The 20,584-nt window shown below is 41.2% G+C and overlaps 1 protein-coding gene across 7 annotated transcripts in view; it reads left to right on the plus strand.

Moving 5' to 3' along the window:
- LOC122058123 (ATP-dependent RNA helicase DBP2-like) overlaps window positions 1-20,584 on the plus strand; it is a 68,704-nt gene that overhangs the window by 1,595 nt on the left and 46,525 nt on the right. For all 7 annotated transcript variants that reach the window (XM_042620620.1, XM_042620619.1, XM_042620621.1 and 4 more), the window contains 3 exons: window positions 11,094-11,186; window positions 11,274-11,438; window positions 11,603-11,698. In XM_042620620.1, coding sequence (XP_042476554.1) covers window positions 11,094-11,186; window positions 11,274-11,438; window positions 11,603-11,698 — 354 coding nt within the window. The remainder of the gene's footprint in view (window positions 1-11,093; window positions 11,187-11,273; window positions 11,439-11,602; window positions 11,699-20,584) is intronic.

Below are 20,584 nucleotides of genomic sequence, written 5' to 3' on the forward strand. Positions count from 1 at the left end.
ATTTTGTGTGTGCTGATGTCACCTTTTTTGAGGGGAATTCTTACTTCTCTACGTCTCCTCCCTCTTCCGGGGATGAGAGGCACATTGTTACTGCTCCTCCTATTCCTGCTTTAGTCCCTTTTCCTGTTACTCCTAGTGTTCAGTCTACATCACCTCTATAGGTTTATTAGCGCAAGAATGAGAGAGTGCAACATGATGTGGTTCCTACTGCTACCACAGTTTCACCACCTCTACCAGCCTCTTCCTTTGGTGAAGCTCCACCTCCTTCATTACCTTTTGACTAACTAGTTGCATTGTGTAAAGGTAAACCTTCTTGCACTAAAAAAAGCTATGGTTATATATCCTATAGATAAGTTTGTCTCTGTCACAGTTTTCTTCTTCTGTTTATGGTCTTGCCTTGTCATTGTCTATGTCTACTATATCCAAACATTACTTTGAGGCCCTTCGTCTTCCTGCCTGGAAGGCTGCTATGGATGTTGAATTGGATGCCTTTTTATCACGTAATACCGGGAGTGTGGTAGATCTGCCTCTTGGTGACCTGGTTAAGTGTTGCTGGGTTTACACTATTACGTACCCAAATGGTGGCTTTGTTGAGCGGCTCAAGGCCTGTCTAGTTGCCAAGGGCTATACTCGGGCCAACGAGGTTGATATTTTGAGACTTTCTCTTTTATTGCAAGGTTGAATTTTATTTGCTTGCTTATGTCTCTAGTTGTTAACTTTGATTGGCCAATGGTTAAGCTAGGTATTAAGGTTTTTGTATGGTGATGTATTTGAGGAGGTTTATATGGATCAACCTTTGGGTTATGTTTCTCAGGGGGAGGATCATACTTGGGTTTGCAGGTTGTGTAAGGCCATTTATGGTCTCAAGCAGTTGCCCAGAGCATGGTTTGACAAGTTTAGTGCTATAATGATGTATTGTGGCTTTTCATGGTGCTTGGTTATCTATGTGGATGACAAATCATTTCTGGTGATGGTGTAGCTGGTATTGTAGAGGTGAAACCTGTTTACAACATCATTTTCAGACCAAAGATCTAGGTGATCTCCACTATTTTCTTGGTATTAAAGTTTTGAGAAGCAAAAATTGTGTAAGTTTGTCTCAAAGGAAGTATGTATTATATCTCTTATCTGATATTGGGATGCTTACATCCAAGCATGTGGATGTTCCGATGGATCCTTATCAAAAGTTTGGTGTTGGCGATGGTGATCCCCTCAAATGTGTACAGAAGCTTGGTTGGAAAATTGATATATCTTACTATTATTAGGCCATATATTTCTTTTGCTGTTGGAGTTCTCAGTTAGTTCATGCAGTCTCCTAAAAAAGCTTATTGGGATGTAGCTATTCGAATCCTTCGTTATTTGAAGGGTGCTCTTGATAAAGGGTTGATTTATCGTCCTAATAAGCATATGGAGTTAGTTTCCTATTCTGATTTTGATTGGGCTGGTTCAACCAGTGATCGTTGTTCTACTACAGGGTATTGTATGTTTGTTGGAGGTAATCTGGTTAATTGGTGGAGCAAAAAATAGACGACAATTGCCAGGTCAAGTGCTGAAGTAGAGTACAGAGCCATGGATCACACTATTGCTGAGCTAATGTGGCTCAGATCTCTCCTCCTTGAGATGGGTTTTCCTATGCCTACTCCTATGAAGATGTATTGTGACTACCAAGCAACTATATATATTGCCAGCAATCCAATTTATAATGAATGAACCTAACAGATTGAGGTGGACTCTCATTTTGTTTGAGATGCTGTGTTGAAGAAGTTGGTTAAGACTCCATTTGTTTCGTCTTCAGATCAGCTAGTAGATATATTCACTAAGTCCTTGTTTGCCCATAGTTTTTGTCATTGCTGTACCAGTCTAAGCATGTGTGATATGTATGCTCTAGCTTGAGGAGTAGTGTTATAGCTCTAGTGGCAATTCTGTCCTGTCGAGCTTAATATTCTAACCCTATTATTTTTGTTTTCTTTTCACTAATTGTAATATGTAGGTTAGGGTTATTTTAGTCCCTTAACTTACCCATGGTTTAAAGTATCTCCGATATGATTAGATACTCTCTGATACATAACTTAAATTTAGCCAATCGATACGGTAACGGATACCGATGCTTAATCCTTGATCTTTAGCATATCTTAGCATATCTCCGATACAATACCCTCTGATACGTATCTTAAAATTAGTCGACCGATACAACGACTGATACTGATATTTTAATCCTTGAACTTACCTCTCTTATTTTGACACACACACACACACACACACACACACACACACACACATACATATATATATAGAGTTGCCTACTATAAGTCATAACACACTATCGCAAGCTGCCTTCCCACACAAGGTTTGGTATTCTCTTCTTCTTTCTCTCCCTCTTTCTCTTTGTTTTCTCTAGATTTGATTACTTAGATTTTGGCTTGTAACAAATGGTTTCGCAGGAGGAAGAGCACTACCTCTTCCGAATAGGTTTTGCATGTAGGGCTGCTCTTGAATATCTTCTTCTCTTTCAGCCTTTAGGGTTTATAAGTTCTTCTCTTTGGTAGGTCATGAGTTCTCTTTATTTTGTTTCTACTTTTTTTTTCCTTACAACTTGATTACACGTTCCTCACCTTGTTATAATTTGTATACAAGCCCATAGAAACATTAACTGTATACTTAATAACCTATAGTTGTCTAGGCGTCATGTGGGCGATGCCCAGAACCACTAGGCGACCGCTTTTTGATGTTAGCATAAGTTGAATGTCCGCACATCACCCACAATCATGTACGAATGCCTAGGCATCTTGAACATCTATGGGAGTTAAGTATTCGGATATTGTATTTTGTTTATTTCATAGTTGTCAAGCTGTCACCTAGGCTCTTTGGTCACCTTGGATGCCTTGGTCTTCTTGTTAGTTTTGCCTTGCATCTAAGTCCTCTCCAATGGCTTGAGTCGCCAAGTCGCTGTGTATGGTTTGTTTCACTTGTGAGGCTTCCCTTTGATAAAATCATAATCTACATGCTATTATTATCTTGTTTATTAGGTGTTCAAAATTAAAGACTTGTTCTCGAAGGAAAATGGCTACTTAAGAGCCCACGATTTGAGTTGTTGAGTTGCTGTTTTATTTTGTTTTTATTCTTGTTTTGTTTCAGTTTGTTGAACATGTAAAGAGAAGAGAAAGAGCAGAGAGACGATGGGGGAACTTGGACTAAACATTACAAGTAACCTACTATGAATAAGAAACCCCATAAAGGAAACAAAACTAACTTGCTAATCTAACTTACCAAGGCCCATAAGGACCAAACCAAAAGACCCCTAGATAAGAGAATTGTGACTTGCGCAGAACAGCTAGCCATAATTCCTCTTTGGCTAAGGAATTGACTTCTAACACTCTCCCTCAAGCTGGAGCATAGATGCTAATCATGCCCAACTTGTTTCAAATATAATCAACTCTAACACTCCCCAAGGACTTAGTGAAAACATTTGTAAGTTGTTCTCCTAACTTGTAGAGATAACTCCTTGTTGTAGTTTTTCTTGAACAAAGTGACAGTCCACCTCAATATGCTTGGTCCTCTCATAGAACATTGGATTTGATGTGATATGGATTACAACTTGGTTATCACACCACAACTGCAACGAAGAAGTGCACTAAAACCCAAGTTTTGTCAACAACTGCTTCACCCACATCAACTCACAAGTGACGTGAGCCATGACATGATACTCAGACTCTGCGCTAGACTTAGCCACAACAACTTGCTTCTTGCTCTTCTAAGGCACAAGATTCCCACCAACAAAAATACAATATCCAATAGTTGACCGCCTATCAACAGGAGATCCAGCCTAATCAGCATCACAAAACCTTCAATACACTTATGTCCATGTTCGTAGTACAACAGACCATCATGACCTTGAGCTTTCTTGAGATATCTTAGAATACTGGCATCCCAATGTGAAGTCCATGCAGACGACATAAACTGAATCACATCACTGTCAGGGAAGACATTATCATGTCGAGTCACTTTCAAATAATTAAGCTTTCCCACCAGCCTTCGATACTTTTTAGGATCACCTAGCACATCACCACTCTCAACTCTGAGCTTCATATTTGGATCCTTAGGAGTATCTAAAGGTTTGGTTCCTAACATCCTAGTCTCTGTCAGCAAATCGAGAACATATTTCCTTGACTGAGCAACCTCAATACCCAAAAAATACTTTAACCATCCTAGATCCTTGGTTTGAAATTTCTGCTGTTGATGTATTTTCAGACTTTGAATCCCTTCAACATCATCTCTAGTGGATGACAATATCATCAACATAAACAACGAAAATATACTTCTGGTGCCAAACTTCCAATAGGACACTAAGTGATCACTGTCACACCTTAACAACTCAAACTCATGAACTATATCAGTGAACCTGCCAAACCACACCTAAGGAGACTGCTTTAAACCATACAAACTCATGAACTACATCAGTGAACCTACCAAACCACATCTAAGGAGACTGCTTTAAACCATACAAAAACTTCTTAAGCTTGCATACCATACCAGACTCCCCCTGAGCAACAACCTCCCGGGTTGCTCCATGTAGACTTCTTCATGCAAATTGCAACGAAGGAAAACATTCTTCACATCAAACTGATATAACTGCCAATGAGAAGCAGAAACAAGGGATATCAAAATATGAACAGAGGCCAACTTGGCAACTGGAGAAAAGTGTCTTGATTATTAACCCATACACCTATTGCATAGCCCTTGGCAACTAACCGAGCCTACAACCGAGCCAGAGATCCATCATGATTAACCTTGACCACATAAACCCAACGTCAACCAATATCGGTCTTTCCCGGAGGTAACGGGACAAGATCCCAAGTGTGATTTTCTTCCAAAGCTAGCAATTTGTCTTTTATAGGTGCCCACCAACCAGGATTAGATAATGCCTCTGCAATAGACATAGGATCAGGGTGACAAGACAAAGTAGAGGGACAAGTATGAAATGAAGAGGACAAACTAAAATAAGACACAAAGTTTGAAATGGGATGTTGGGTACAACTCCGAACACCCTTACATTGTGTATTAGGAAGATCAATATCAGAGAGGGAAGTACCTGGGTCAAGAACCGTCGATGAAGACGACGAGGTAGGAACTATAGAGACAGGGGCTACTAATTCTTCACAAGGCTGACGTGTATAGACTAACGGATCAACTTGGGGTGGTGGTATTGCTGGTGAATGTGGTGGTGGCACCATTGTGGAAGAGAATGGTGGATAACATATAGAGGAAGATCATCGTCCAGTTCAAAAACAACAAAGGACTCTTCTGGATAAGAGATAGACTCAAAGGAGGAAATTACAGTAGTAACAAAATATTTTAAAGTGTAGGGGAATAACAATGATAATCTTTTTGAGTACATGAGTAACCTACAAAGATACACTTAGAGCTCTAGGATCCAACTTTGATAACCTTGGGCGATGATCGTGAGTAAAACAAACGCGACCAAAAACATGTGGTGGGAACAAACAAAGGGTCAGAAGGAGACAATAATGGATGAGGAATGACACCCTGTAACACTGAAGAAGACATTCAATTAATAAGATAACAAGCAGTTAAAACAGCATCAGACCATAAATATTTGGCTACTTTCATCTCAAACAAGAGAGACTGAGCCACCTCCATCAAATGTCTAGTCTTCCACTCAGCAACACCATTTTGCTGAGGTGTGTTTGAGCTGGATGATTGGTGGATCATACCACAACTAGCCATGAACTGAGTGAAAGGGCTAGAGAAGTATTCTTTTGGCATTATCACTTTGTGAAATTTTGACGGCTAGATGAAACTGATTCTGAATTTCAGCAACAAATGTGTAAAAAATAGAAAACAACTTAGAACAGTGCTTCATTAAATAAATCCAGGTAATTCTGTAGTAATCATTAACAAAAGTAACAAAGTACCTAAAACCCAACTTAGAAGTAATGGGACAAGGACCCCATACATCTGAATGAACCAAAGAAAAAGGGTGCGCAGACCGTTAACAGACTCTAGGGGAATAGCTCACATGGTGAAGCTTTCCAAACTGATAAGTCTCACACTCTAAACTAGAGATAGAACGAAAATGAGAATCAAGCTTCTGTAAATTTTGCAAAGATGATTGACCTAAACGACAATGGATATTGATGAGGGCTTATAATACTCAAACATGCAACAAAAGAAGAACTGTCTTCAAGAAGATAAAGCCCCCCAACCCAATGGCCTCTACCAATCATCTTCTTTGTCATAAGGTTCTGAAAAAAACTTAAATCAAGAGAAAATGTTTCTGTACAATTGTAAGCCTGAGTTAACTTGCTCACAGATAAAAGATTAAAACGAAAATTTTGCAACTGAAGGACAGAAGATAATGGCAATAAGAATTAAGACGAATATTCCTGGTGCCTTTGACTTTCACAATAGATCCATTAGTCAATGTGACAGTAGGACACTCTTGAAAAGAAGCAAATATACCTGACACACCAATTTATAGTGGTTATATTAATGTGTATATGTGTTAGCAACTCCTGTTGAACTGGTGTGTGGAACGCTATTGTTGAATCTTGAGAAGTTCAGATATTGTTAGATCTCAACAAACTCATGGAAATCAAGGCTGGAAAGGGGACTCGGTTATTTTTTGGGAAGGAATTTATTGTGGAAGACTGGAATGTGGTCATTTCCTGCTGATCTCCTACTACTCAAGTTTGAAATTGACTAAGGCTTGGAGTTCAGTTTTTGCTCTAAGATTTTTGTATATAAGGTGGTGTGGGATGTGCAGTTTAGAAAGAATATCAGTGGATGACAGTTAGATAAACTATAATTAAGTAGTTGAATTGACTTGATCAATGCAAGCTAAGAATCATATCTTTGTAGCAAAAATGGATGTTGAATATAATACTGTCATCTTCTTGAAGGATTCCTTTATATACTCTGTGGTCTTTTTTCCTTATATTCCGCCTACTCAAAACTAAGATGGGGTGCCGCCTACTACTAAAATTATGGTTTTTGCAACAGTTGCATTCTTCTATGCAAGAAGAAGAACTAGAAAGAACAAAGAAGTTTGGATCTGAAAAAGTATGCTTAGGCAGTTCCTTCGCTGCGCACAACAGTCATCAACCGATTTTGGTCTCTGTGCCAAAATTTCTTGAGATGACTCTTTTTTCCCTTTTTGTTTCCAATTATTACAATTGTTGATTTTTCTAGCTTATTTCTGATGCTCATAGCCTTAGGTCATGATGCTTACAGATATTGTTGTCGAGGCAACTAGGTGACCAAGGTGTTGGAGGGGTGCCTAGGCAACAAGGTGCACTAGCTGTGCAATATATGTAATATAGCATAGAAGTCATATCAATGCAATATAACCTACTTATGCCAGTAAATAGTAAAGGCCTAATATGAGAAAACCAACATGTAATACCCAAAACATATGATGTAATATAAGCATATTTCATCAAAAAGCAAAGCAATAAACATAAATCAACATAAACTAATAAAGTGTCAAATAAGGTGTGCTGTTACCTTGGACCCAAGAAGGAGAGCCTGGACGTTTAGGCGAAGCATTGACAACTATGCTTACATATTTTGATAGGGGGACTCAACTCTCAAGTTAAATGTTCTTTTGTATAACACCATTCAAGGACAGTTCATATTGGAGCTGATACTGTATACTCTTGAAATTTGATTCTCCCTACTTTTGACGATCTGTTGCTCTTTGCTTGTTCAAATCGACATGGAACTGAGACCTCTACTTGTATCCACCGTTTCAATTATAGTGGTATTGTAATTGTTTTTGTTAATTCCTCTTTGCATGGAGGCAACGGTCTCGTCTTGTGGATTATATTGTATTGTACTATCGTTAAAGTAGGATAAGTTACAAAATGACCTTTCATACTACTAATTGTCCTATGAAGTATTAAAAGAGAAGAAATAGGCCATGAGCAGGATTAATGCAGAGAATTCAATCTTAAAAAACCAGCTTCGGTAAACAATGAAAATGAAATCCAAAAATGATTAGACTTGATATTCAGGACCTTGATCCATGTATCTGAAACCTTAGTTTCATAAATAGGAGAGCCGGGATGCCTATTTTGTTCTTTTCTTGACATATCTTCAATTTCAACCAACAGAATAGCAGAGAATCACAACCAAGCATGTTACAAGTCCTAAGGACATTCAGATATAGGTTCGGCAGAAAAAGGGAGTGACTTATTAGGTTTTGTGGACTTTGCTGTTAAACATCCAATCTGGTCAGCACAAAAGAAAGTTAATAACAACAACAACAACAAACCAAACCTTTTCCCAACTAAATGGGGTCGGCTACATGATCCCCGAAAGTGCAAGATAAAAATCAAAGGAGTTCAATGGGCTGGGCTTATTAACCTTTTATGTGGAGTAATACACGGGTCAGGCATCTTCTTAGCTGGTAGGCTGATGGGTAATTTGGAGTTTGGACTTTTCTGTTAGACCCTCCTTATATTTCTTTTGCTGCATTGGAATAGAAAACTTTCCTGAGCCCCTCCAATGACTAGAAATATTTCTTTATTTAAGCGTTACACCCAAAAAAAGATGATGTAGTTTTTAGGGATTGGTTCAGAAAAGAAAAGGGGCAGCCCCTCTTCTGCTCATCATATTAAAGGGGCACGGCTCTGTACGAGGCTTGTACTGCAGAGCAAGTTTATCAATTTATGTCGAATTGCTCCACATATTGTTCCTTGAACAGAATTCTGTAAACAAACCAAATCCAATTCCAATTTATTTGGCAAGAGATCCACTACTGAACAAATACGCTCGTTTTCAAGTGATTCATATTGTCAAGTGTACCCATCGTTTAATCAGTGGGATTGGCGTAAATACTTGAGTCGGAAAAAGTGGGCTATAGAACTCTTGGACTCAATGCCTTACTACTGGGTGGGAGGATAGAAAGTTCAGTGTTAACTTCTCTATCTCCTCTTTTTGCTTGTCCTTGCTTTGTTCCTTCTCCTTGCTCTGCGTGGGAAGTGGTGGAAGGCCTTGGGGAAGAAAGGAAAATCAGAATAGAAGGGGGGGGGGGACGCACAAGCTCACAAGCACAAATCAAACTAATTTCATTCAAATAAATTCACCTTGTCTCAACAATGAGTGTATGCAAGTATATGTAGGGAAAATAATAAAACTCCTACTTAGACTAATACTGACACTGACTCCTACTTCTCTTACGTATCCTACCCAAAAACAAACATGAGAAAATAAAAGACATTATTAACTAAACTACTGCCAGCCCTTCTTGGACCAAAAACCTGGGTTGGACTGGTTCTTCTTGGCCCTTGGCTTCCACAGCTGGTCATGCTAGTCTAACCAGGTAAGTGGAGCTGTATCTGCACGAGGAAGGCTTGCAACGCTTGGTCTATAGTTTAAGACTTTGTTCCTTAGCCTAGTCTATGTCCATAGTATGGAATGAACTTATAATCTTGGAATCGACTCAATCATCAGATTACAAGTTCATAACCCCAGCCAATTCCCATTTTGGGTGGGTTTGTAATGTAGGAGTAGATTACAAGAAACTACCTCAATAGTTTATAACCCCAAACAATACAAATAGGAGCAGGAAACAAAGAAATAAGACCATCAAATAAACCTCCAAGGATACAATACCCATACAGGAGCAAAACCAGCCCAAAACCCAACACGATAGGAGAGAGAGAAAGACCTGCTATAGAGTTGGAGAGAGAGAGGTGCGGCCAGGCCTGTAGGAGTCCGATTGAGCTGCACTTTTGGGTGTAGATAGCCCCTAGGGAGGGTACAAAAGCCCCCAACGTTGAGAGGATTCTGACGGCTGGTTGTGAAGTTACAAGCTTTCTTGATTTTCTGACCTAGGAGAGAAAACTGAGAAGAACCTTCAAGAACAGCAGCTGAATGCTTCCAACAATGAATAGGTAAGGACCGTGGGACCCTTATGAGGCCTGGAATACCCTGATTGAAGACCTGGTTGAACAGACAACAGAAGAGAGAAAGAGAGGAGATCGATCTCTCTCTATTCCCACAAGGATTGCTGATCGATTCTGATTTCTGCAGACTTTTATCAGAATCTGAATTATACCTCTTGACTGTTACAGCAAATAAAATAAAAAAAGAAGAATAAAATGGATGGGGGGTTGAGAAGGGTGAAAGAGAATAAAGGAAGTGGCTATCTCAGCCTGGGCTTCTCACCCACAGCTATCTCAGCTGCTCTAAGCATTTAGTTGCAAACTTTCTTTCATAAATTCAAACTTTCTTTTATTCAAATCTGTCCAATAATGATATATATATATGCCTCTCTATTTATAGAGGGGAAGTTTACAATCATACTAATACTAGGAGCTAGTTTCTCAATAGGACTAGACACTCCTACTACAACTAGGAGTTAGTTTTCCAATAGGACTAGACACTCCTACTACAACTAGGAATTCAAAATAGGACTAGGACTTGACTTTATGACTCCAACATGGAGTAGGACTAACTAACTAATAGTCCATATAGGACTTTACAACCAACTAATGGCCTAATGAGCCTTTATTGAATTAAATAGCAACTAATTAAACTAATGAATAAAATCCCGTTTTCCTACCTTTTACCCATATTTTAGGCCTATTAAAGTGGTCAATTTCAAAGAAAACCCATGGGATCAAAGGCTCAACACATACATAACACAACTCAAGGCTTATTTGCAATAAAATAAGCCCAAGTGACTTATCTACATCAGTTTGTTTCCCTTTTATTAGGTTTTATTTGAACTAAATGCCAAGCTATTATGGTATTTCCATTGCATTTGAGACACATTAATTCCCTTCTGGTGATTTCCTAATCCAGATCTTTTTGAGTTTGGCATGCACTTTTGATTCTGTTTCGCACATTCTGATGTTTAGGGTTAAGGTGACTGATCTGAAATGGTTGCTTTAGATTCAATTGATATGCTAGGTAGTGCTTCGTCAAAGTTTCATGAGAGTGAACTTAACATGAAGGCCAAACATGTGATTTTTCATGCTGTATCTAGTAACCTGACATGTCACTCCTCTCCTCTCCCCCCCCTCCGCGCCCCCCCCCCCTCAAAAAAAAAAAAAAAAATCTTGTCTCAGATTGAAGAGGTTCGCTTGCGATTGAATGTTGATGTTACTGTTGCTTCAGATTCTCAGCCTGCTCCTGCACCAATTGAATCATTTACAGATATGGTATTTTTTTTTTTTTTCCATTAAATTGAGAACAATTCGAAGTTCTATTTATCATTTAGTAATTTAGTCTAATAGCTACTTTTATAGTGTTTGGATCCGAGCATCATGAAGGATATCGCTTTTCATGAGTATACAAGGCCAACTTCAATCCAGGCCCAAGCAATGCCAGTAGCTCTTAGTGGAAGGGATCTTTTGGGATGTGCTGAGACAGGGAGTGGGAAAACTGCTGCTTTCACTATTCCCATGATCCAGGTCTTTTTAGTCATCTTTTTTTCCCTGCCACATGAATTTCTTGATGCTATATTATTGCTATATGTAATTATGAATTGTTTTTAATTCTTTTTGGTATTCACAATCATGAATTGAGTGTTTACCAATTGACTGCTGGTTTTCTCTGTTAACTTTTCAATTTGCAGCATTGCTTGGCTCAACCTCCTATTCAGCGTGGTGATGGGCCTTTGGCTCTAGTATTGGCTCCAACAAGAGAGCTAGCGCAACAGATAGAGAAAGAGGTGAGAGTTTGCTAGAAATTACTGCTGATGATATATAACTGCTTTAGCTGTGCCTGGATGATGGTAATAAATTGCACTGCTAGATGATTTCATTGAGCACATAAACTTGCAGTAATAGAATTTCGCTGGTTGGTGCAGTAACATCAATGGAGTGAGATATGGGCCTGAGCCAAAACTAATTTTTGCCATATTATGTGGAATTTGCTTGAGCTATTGTTTTTCTTCATGCTGAAGATGCTGTGATCTTACAATGATTTTTTCTTGGTGAGAGACATCTTTTTTTTTGGATGAATAAATAATTCATTACCAAGAAGAAGAAGAATATACAAAGGAAAGAAGGGGGGAGGGCCTAGAGGAACAAACCCCTCGAAAATGGGGGAGGGCAGAAAGCCCTAAAACTAGCTAACTAGGGGATACAACGATAGGGGGGTGATAGAATAGGAGAGACCCTAGGAGACAGCAATGAGCCTGTTCCTTGGGGTGTCACAAAGCGGGTGCTGACGAAAAGATCTGATCTTGGAAGAAACGTCAAAGTAGATGGCTTTCCAAATCCCTTCAGAAGAACAAGAATTGGGGGTCCATCTATGAAGGTTACGTTCCATCCAAAGGTGGTTAATGGTGGCGCAGAAGGCGAGATTTCCAGCTGTATCACAAATAGTGGAGCCACTACAGGTTATGTCTACCCAAATCCATTCACGGGGCAGGGGGAGAATGGGATGGGAGGTGGGCCAGCAAGAATGGGGACCCTTCTTCTAGTTGGAAGCAGAGAAGGGGCAGGAGAAGAAAAATGGTTAACATCTTCAGTACCATTCCAACACATACAACAAGAGGTAGGGACTTGGATGTGGCGGTAGTTGAGAAAGGACTGCGTGGGGAGGCAATAGGATAGGGCTCGCCAGGCAGTGAAGCTATGTCGAGGGATGTGCCTTTTAAACCAGATGACCTTGCGCTAAGGAATAAAAGGGTTTGTTGGAGTGAATAAAGTTCTAGGTGGAGGCAGAGGAGAAAAGGCCCGAGGATGAGGGGATCCAATTCACAGTATCCTGCATTCCTCTATGTCCAGGGGGAATGGGAGGACCAGAGATCAGCCAGGGGAGGAGGGAGGAACGGAGGGGACCAACCATTGTGGGATAGGATGGAGTCAACGGTGGCTGATCTGGTGGAGCCAGAGGAAGAGATGATTTTAGCAGTGACTAGGGGCAGGAGGATGCCCACAGGGTGCCACGGGTCAAGCCAAAGCTAGGTGGAGGAGCCACATCCAATAGAACAAGAAATAACAGGGAGGGCAAGGGGTTTGGAGTTGAGGATGCAGTGCCAGATCCACGAAGCATCAGGGGGGATGGGGGCAGTCCACAGGGAGTCAGATTTGAGAGGAACAGAATAAACCCAGGAGACCCAGATGCTTCTCTGTTGGAGACAATCTTCTAGATAAGCTTAACGATTGAAGCAGAGTTGACATCCTTGATTTTGCGGAGGCCCAAGCCACCTTCATCCTTAGGACGACAAACCTTTGACCAACTCATAGGGTGAAGGAATCTGGTGGCTTCGGTGCCTTTCCAAAGGAAGGCGTAGAGAAGAGAATCAATGGCTTTGGAGGTGGAAGCCGGCACACAAAAGATTCTAGACCAGTATAGGTAGAGGGATTGGAGAACAGATTGGGTAAGGATAAGGCGACCTGCAAAAGAGAGAAGCTTGCCTTTCCAGAACTGAAGCCTTTTCCTGATCGAGTCGAGGATGGGGGAACAATGGTGAGAAGAGAGTTGAGAGGAGAGAAGGGGGAGTCCGAGGTATCTGACAGGGAGGGTTCCCCAAAGAGAAGCCGGAGATGGCAATGAGTTGGGATTGGCAGACCTTGGAGACACCCAAAAGGAAAATATTGGATTTAAGGAGGTTAATTTTTAAACCCGAAAGGAACTAAAAAAGGTGGAGAGAGGCCATGATGTTGGTGATGGAACTTGGAAGTCGTGTCAGCTATAGAGAAGATCATGAGATCATCCTCAAAAGCGTGGTGGGTAACCCTGAGGGCTCGACATTTGGGGATGGGGGAGATGAGGTGATGATTAGTGCAGGATTGAATTGAGCGAGAGAGAACTTCAAGGGTGAGGCAAAAGAGGAAGGGGGAGAGTAGACATCCCTGTTTGATACCAGCCGTGGAGAAGTAGCCCGTGGGGCTGCCATTGAGGAGGACAAAGAAACGAGGGGTGGAAATACAAGAGAGAATCCAATGGACAAAGGAAGGGGGGAAAGACATTTGGAGATGAACTCCCAGCGGATAGAATCAAAAGCCTTATGAATGTCTATCTTAAGAAGGGCCTTCGGGGAATAGGCTTTACGATTGAAGCCTCTAACTATCTCATGACAAAGAATGATATTATCAGAGATACTTATCCCAGCAATGAAGGTAGATTGATTTGGACTGACAAGAGAATCTATAACCTTTTGAATACGGTTGGCTAGGATCTTAGCAATGAATTTGTAGAGAAGATTACAGAGGGAGATAGGCCTAAAGTCAGTCATACATTGGGCTCCCTCTTTCTTGGGGATGAGACAGAAAAAAGAGTGATTGATGCCAAAAATTTGGGAGGGATTGAGGAAGAAGTTGCGGATGGCGAAGATGAGATCATCTCTAATGATGTGCCAGCAAGAGGAAAAGAAGCCCATGTTGAAGCCATCAGGGCCGCAACTTTATTGGATTTATGATGGAGGACTGTAGAAAGGATCTCCTCATCCGAGGGAATAGCTTGTAGGGAAGGTAAAAGGTGATCGGGGACAAATTTGTTGAGGATGGTGGGGAGTGCGGGAGAGGCTGAAGGAGAGGGGGGATGGAAGAGATTGTCAAAAAAGGAAACAACTTCAGCTTTGATGTCATTAGGGGACAGAAGCTCCCTACCGGAGCTGGAGATGAGCTTATGGACAGAGTTGGCATTTGATCGGCTTTTGAGGGAGCAGTGGAAGTAAGCCGAATTGGAATCCCCAAGCTTAAGCCACTTGATCTTGGATTTTTGACGAAGGAAAGATTCTTCCTGGGCAAGACCGGAGGGTAGTTCCAAAGCTGCCAACTTTTCTTCAGCAGCCAGAGAAGAATTGAGAGTGTTCTGCTGAACAAGGTTCGAAATCTCATTTCATTTCGGCATTTCGGTGGATTCATGACCACTGAAATACCAAAATTTCGGCGAGATTTTGGCGAAACACTGTAATTTTTTTTTTTGTTTCGGTTGGCTGTTTCGGTGGTCAAATAGTGCTATTTTGACCTGAAATTTGGGGGATAAGCTAATTTAAGGTTAATAAACATGATAAGAACATAAAATTGCAAAAATATTCGAATAAGATATTGTTTTAGAGTTGTACCTTTGGTTGGCAGCAACCGTCGAACTGTTCTGGAAATTGTACCTATTTCATTGCTAGAATTCTAGAACAAGATGTGATATGGTAGTAAAACAAATAAATAATGCATTTAAGCCATGATCAAACATACATCAACATTAATTAGCTAATATTTAAAGTATTAGAGTAGTATATGCTAATACTAAAGTCAAACACTGAGCATGTAACTTACATAACAGTACAACAGTAATCATAAATTCATAATGACTATGTAGGAGATACTATCTACTGGAAAGAACTATGATGGCCTAGTTGGATTCCATGCTCAGTATGAAATAATCGACGTGCATTTTCCTCTGACTGCTCCACAAATGCATGCCACGTCATAGTGTGAGAATAATCGAACGCAGTCCTCCACAACTGCCAAAAATCATCTACATACTAAAGGTAACCTATCCGAGGGTACGTATCACCACCATAGTATAAAGAAGATGAACCCGCCACTGAGTTATTGTCAAATGATGGTTCCAGCAACGTGTACGGGTCTAGGACCGCTGGGTATGAGAATGAAGTGTCCACAAAGCCACTACCATGTGACTGGGTCTGGGAGCCATAGTCAGTACTACTACTAGGAATGGATGAACCGGATGTATGCCCCATCCCAGTGAATTGACCATAAGGTCCACATCCATCATACTGCAACCAAGTGCTCCCTCCAGTAAATGATGGGACATGCCATTGCCCACTCCCTTTACTCTCATTGTCCGGGTGTCTATTCCCTCCACTCAAACCCATTCCGCCAATAGAAGTAGATAGACTATCGATGTCCATACAATCTCATTGCCCTTCACTGAATCGGTGACGAGGCCCTAGACTGTAACCTGAACTCTTCCCTCCACCTGATGGACGTGCACCATGATCAGAATCTTGTGTGGCATACTCAAATTGAGTCTCCCCAGTGAAGCGCACCGGCTCCGGCTGTGGATCATCCTGCACATACTGCTCTCGAACTCCTTCAAATCTATCACCATCACCATCACCATCACCATCACCATCACCATCACCATCACCGTCACCGTCACCATCACCATCATCATCGTCATCACCATCACCGTCGCCACCATCATCACCCTCCTCATCACCTCCCCCATCTCCATCTCCATCTCCATCTCCATCTCCATCACCATCACCTTCACCATCACCATCACCATCACCATCACCATCACCATCATCATCACCATCACCACCATAACCATGTGTTTGAGTCTGGGTGTGTGTACGACCACCCGATGAAATGGACCAATCATCTTTGTCATCATCATCATCATCCCTACCAGGTGCAGGCTCGAATGGTCGAGGGGTCTGTGAATGTATCATTGCATCTGATGCCATATAATCATCAACATCGACCGCTATCTGTCGCACTAGATATGGGTCCGGCCTACCTCCCGGCTGATCCATCAATGGCTCGCCTCTGTCCCTCACCCAATCCACTAGGGGATCCTCATCATCTGAGTCGATCTGGAAAATGTCAGCAAGCTCGATCTAGCCCCTATCATTATCCTGACCCATGCATATGTGCTACATCCTCAGTCTCATATTATAATGCACATACACTAAATCATTCAGATGCTGTGAACCCAATCGATTCCGCCTCTTCGAATGAATGAGTGAAAATGTGCTCCAATTTCTCTCACAACCAGATGCAGAACATGTCTGAGAGTACTTTGATGGCAATCTTCCTCAATTTCGGAGACGAACCCCCATACAACACCCACCATTCAGCTGCATTATAAGTTACAACAAGTGTACAAGATTATTTATGTTCCAAAACACACAACTTTTAGTATAAGTAACATACTAAAATTTGGATTTCATACCAGGATCAGTATTCATACGACCCAAATATGCGGTGGGAGCCCCAAAGCTGCCTAATGTATCCTTGAATTCCTTCGTCTGTAACAAATTTACAAATAGGACCCTAGTTAACAACCATTGTACTGAAAGATTCCTACAGTATAATAGTAATAGTAGTAAAAAACTAACCTCAGTATTGGCTTTGGCTTGTAGATCGGGGTTTGATTGTAACTTGGCAACCACCTGCTTCACTGCTTCTAGAAGATCCGGTTCCAATGCAAGTCTCTTGCTGTACTGATACCTAGGGTTTAAATAGTATGCTGAAATGTGACAAAACATATTATTGTCAATGTGAAAGCAAATGCATTTTTATATCACATAAAAGAATGTCTTCAACTTTACTTATCAGCCTTATGCAACGGATGTGAAAGCTGGCGCTCCCAACGGTCTTCTATTATCTCTACAAATTTCCTAGTTCCACTTGGGTTGGCAGCATAGACATTTTCCTTCATCATTGTAATAGCAGCCCACAAGCTTGGCAACGTGGGTTTGAAAGCAGAATCCACCATCTTCAACACGCCAACAATTGGTGTTAAGATTTTAACCACTTTGCCTAATTGTGTCCAAAAATTCTCTGATGAAATGGTTGCTTGTGTCTTCCTACTACCAGCTGATCCTGCTTCCCTTTAACGAAACCACTCCCTAGATGCAAACATGGATAGAAGACTAACTTTTTTGGATTCAAAACTCTGGAATGCAATATAGTTGGTAGCAAATCCTCATAAATCTTAGTGATTATGAGGATGAATATGCAGATACCCTACCAACACAACCTCCCCCATTTACCCCTTACCCCATGACAGTTTCCTACCCTGCACCTCCACCTCCTAATCCACACAGGCCACCTCCAGCCCCTCTATCCTCATCCACTGTAACCCCCGTCATTCCCACTCCTCCTAAATCCATCCATACCATCCTTTCTCCTCCAGAAAACCCTCTATCTGAGTACCTCACAACCATTACTATCTCAGAGTTAAACCCCCTTCCTTCTTTCATGACTGAAGGACCTCAACCTGCTGCCCCTCATGTTTCGGAAATGGATGATAATCCTGAAATCCAGAATCCTGATACACCCAGACAACCTCTTGTCCCTCCTACTCCTACACCTTTTACCCCATACCAAAATCAGGACCCAAAACAGTTTTTTACCCTAGATGATATTCCTGTTTCCAAATGGGCATCTCGGATTGCTGATTTTTATGCATGGATCAATGCTAAATTACTTCATGAAGGAGGTTCATCTGTTACTGTCTTGTCCAAATTTGTTGCAAGACTCCAAGGCAAACTCAGGGAATGGTACTTAGCTCTTGGTCCTTATAGACAACTGCAGATTGTACAACTGATTGAAAGCCAGTTTGTTACCACTCTCTATCAAGAGTTTCTTGGCCCTGTTTCCAATGATCTCTCAAAGGCCCGTGATGAATTTCTCCAGATGAAGTGTTGTTCTCTTCTTCGACCAGACCTTGACAAACATTTCTCCCAAATGACAGACCGATTTCATAAAATTGGTGGTATTGATGATGAGAATTTGAAGCAAGTCTTTTTGAACTCTCTTCCAGAACCCCTTGGCGCAAATACACAACAATTTTTGAAGAACCAGAATATTCCATTGGCCTCATGTACCATTCTCTTTTCGGTCTCCAAGAAAAAATGGCGCTTCCTCAGGAAAAAGCAAATTAGAGGAAAAAACAAGTTCTCAGCTTGTTATATTTGTGGAAAAAATGGACATTTTGCAAAAAATTGTCCTCAGTCCCGAAAGAAAGACAAGGTTCTCCATATGCTATCTTCTCTTCACCAAGAAGATCTTCAGGATGCTGACCTTGAGTCTTTATATTCTCTTGATGAGACTCCTACAGACCTCTCTTTTTGCCATTGATTTCCCTAATACAGACTCAGACCCAGAGTCTTCCCTCTCCGAGTCCGAGGAATCTGATCCCCTCTACCAAGTAATATCTCTTCTTCCCTCTACTTATCCTAATCCTCAGCCTCCCCTCTTACAAAGTCAACCAGTTACCCTTCCTCATGTTTCTGTTACAATTCTTCCTGAACCTTATGCCAGACCCATAAACCTTATTGCCTTCCTTGACACTGGAGCTGCTACTACAATTTTGAACCCAAAGGTCCTCCCTAAACCGTATTGGAAATCCCAGGATCCTCCTCTCCCTTTTCTTGCAGCAAACAGTGAAATCTTCCACATCACCCTTGTGTCTCGACACCCCATAAGGATTCAACTTCTTCCAACTTTGTCAATAACCCATACAGTCCTAGGTACCCATTTTCCAGGCAAAGACCTTATCATCGGATTTGATATTCTTCGTCATCTTCCTCTCCGATGGACACCTCACGGTCTTGTCTATAAGCAACAACTTCTCCCTTGGGCCCCTATTTCTAACTTATTTCTTGCAGGTACTTCCCTCTTTGAAGAAATTAAAGCACATATCCTCTCCACCTCTTATGCAGAATCTCATTCGGATTTTCTTACAAAGTGTTCTCAACCATTATGGCAGAACCCTGACTTCTTCATTACACTGCCTTTCAAGAAAAATGAAGATGTCAATCTAACAAAAGCTAGCCATCCAGGCCTCAATCCGGAACATCTTTCTTTGGCTATCCAAGAGATTCAGCAACTTCAGTCCCAAAGTCTTTTGGAACCCACTTTCTCCCCAGGGGCATGCTAGGCATTTTATGTGAATAAAAGAACAGAACAAGTTCGAGGAAAACTGAGAATGGTGATTGATTATCGGCCTTTAAATCACTTTTTGGCTGATGACAAATTTCCTCTCCCAACTCGACCGGCTTTACTTCTCCAACTAGCCTATGCTACTGTTTTCTCCAAGTTTGACCTCAAAGCAGGTTTTTGGCAACTTGGAATTATTCCTGAAGACAGACGAAAGACAACTTTTTGCATTCCAGGCTACCATATGCAATGGACAGTCAGTGTATGGTGTAATTATTGTACGGGTCCCACATGGCCCACATGTCTGGTATCCAAAGTCCACATGTATCGTTGATGCTCTATATATAGAGCTTAAATCTAATGAAATGGATCATCGAATCCTTGTGTGAAAAGATGATCATGATGGGACAAAGTACAATGAGTTTGTTGAGTTTGGGCTAATATTCTTTCAAGGTACTGGTTTTGGACTGTAGCATTTTCTGCCTGCCAATTCAAAGTTGCTTCAGCAGGAGAAATAGGATCAGAATGTCCTGTAGCTTGGACTAAGGGTTTGATCTTCCAAACTTGACGAATACCATGATGGTACTTAGCTCTTGGTCCTTACAGACAACTGCAGATTGTACAACTGACTGAAAGCTAGTTTGTTACCACTCTCTATCAAGAGTTTCTTGGCCCTGTTTCCAATGATCTCTCAAAGGCCCGTGATGAATTTCTCCAGGGAACTCGAGGTTGAGAAACCGCAACCGGTTGTTCATAAGCTGTTACCCAAGAAGAAGGAAGAAGACGAAGGGGTTCGTCATCAGAGATTTGTCTGGGAACATAGGTACAACAAGGGACTTGGTTAGAATCCATAGTGATGAACAACGCGTCTTCATCACCCCCCGCACATCTCCCTCAATAGGTTCAATGAAAACCCATGATTATAGACAAATGTGCTCACTTGCCTAGCCCTTTCAACCACAGTCTGC

Source organism: Macadamia integrifolia, chromosome 12 (genome assembly GCF_013358625.1).
Source record: "Macadamia integrifolia cultivar HAES 741 chromosome 12, SCU_Mint_v3, whole genome shotgun sequence".
NCBI lineage: Eukaryota > Viridiplantae > Streptophyta > Magnoliopsida > Proteales > Proteaceae > Macadamia > Macadamia integrifolia.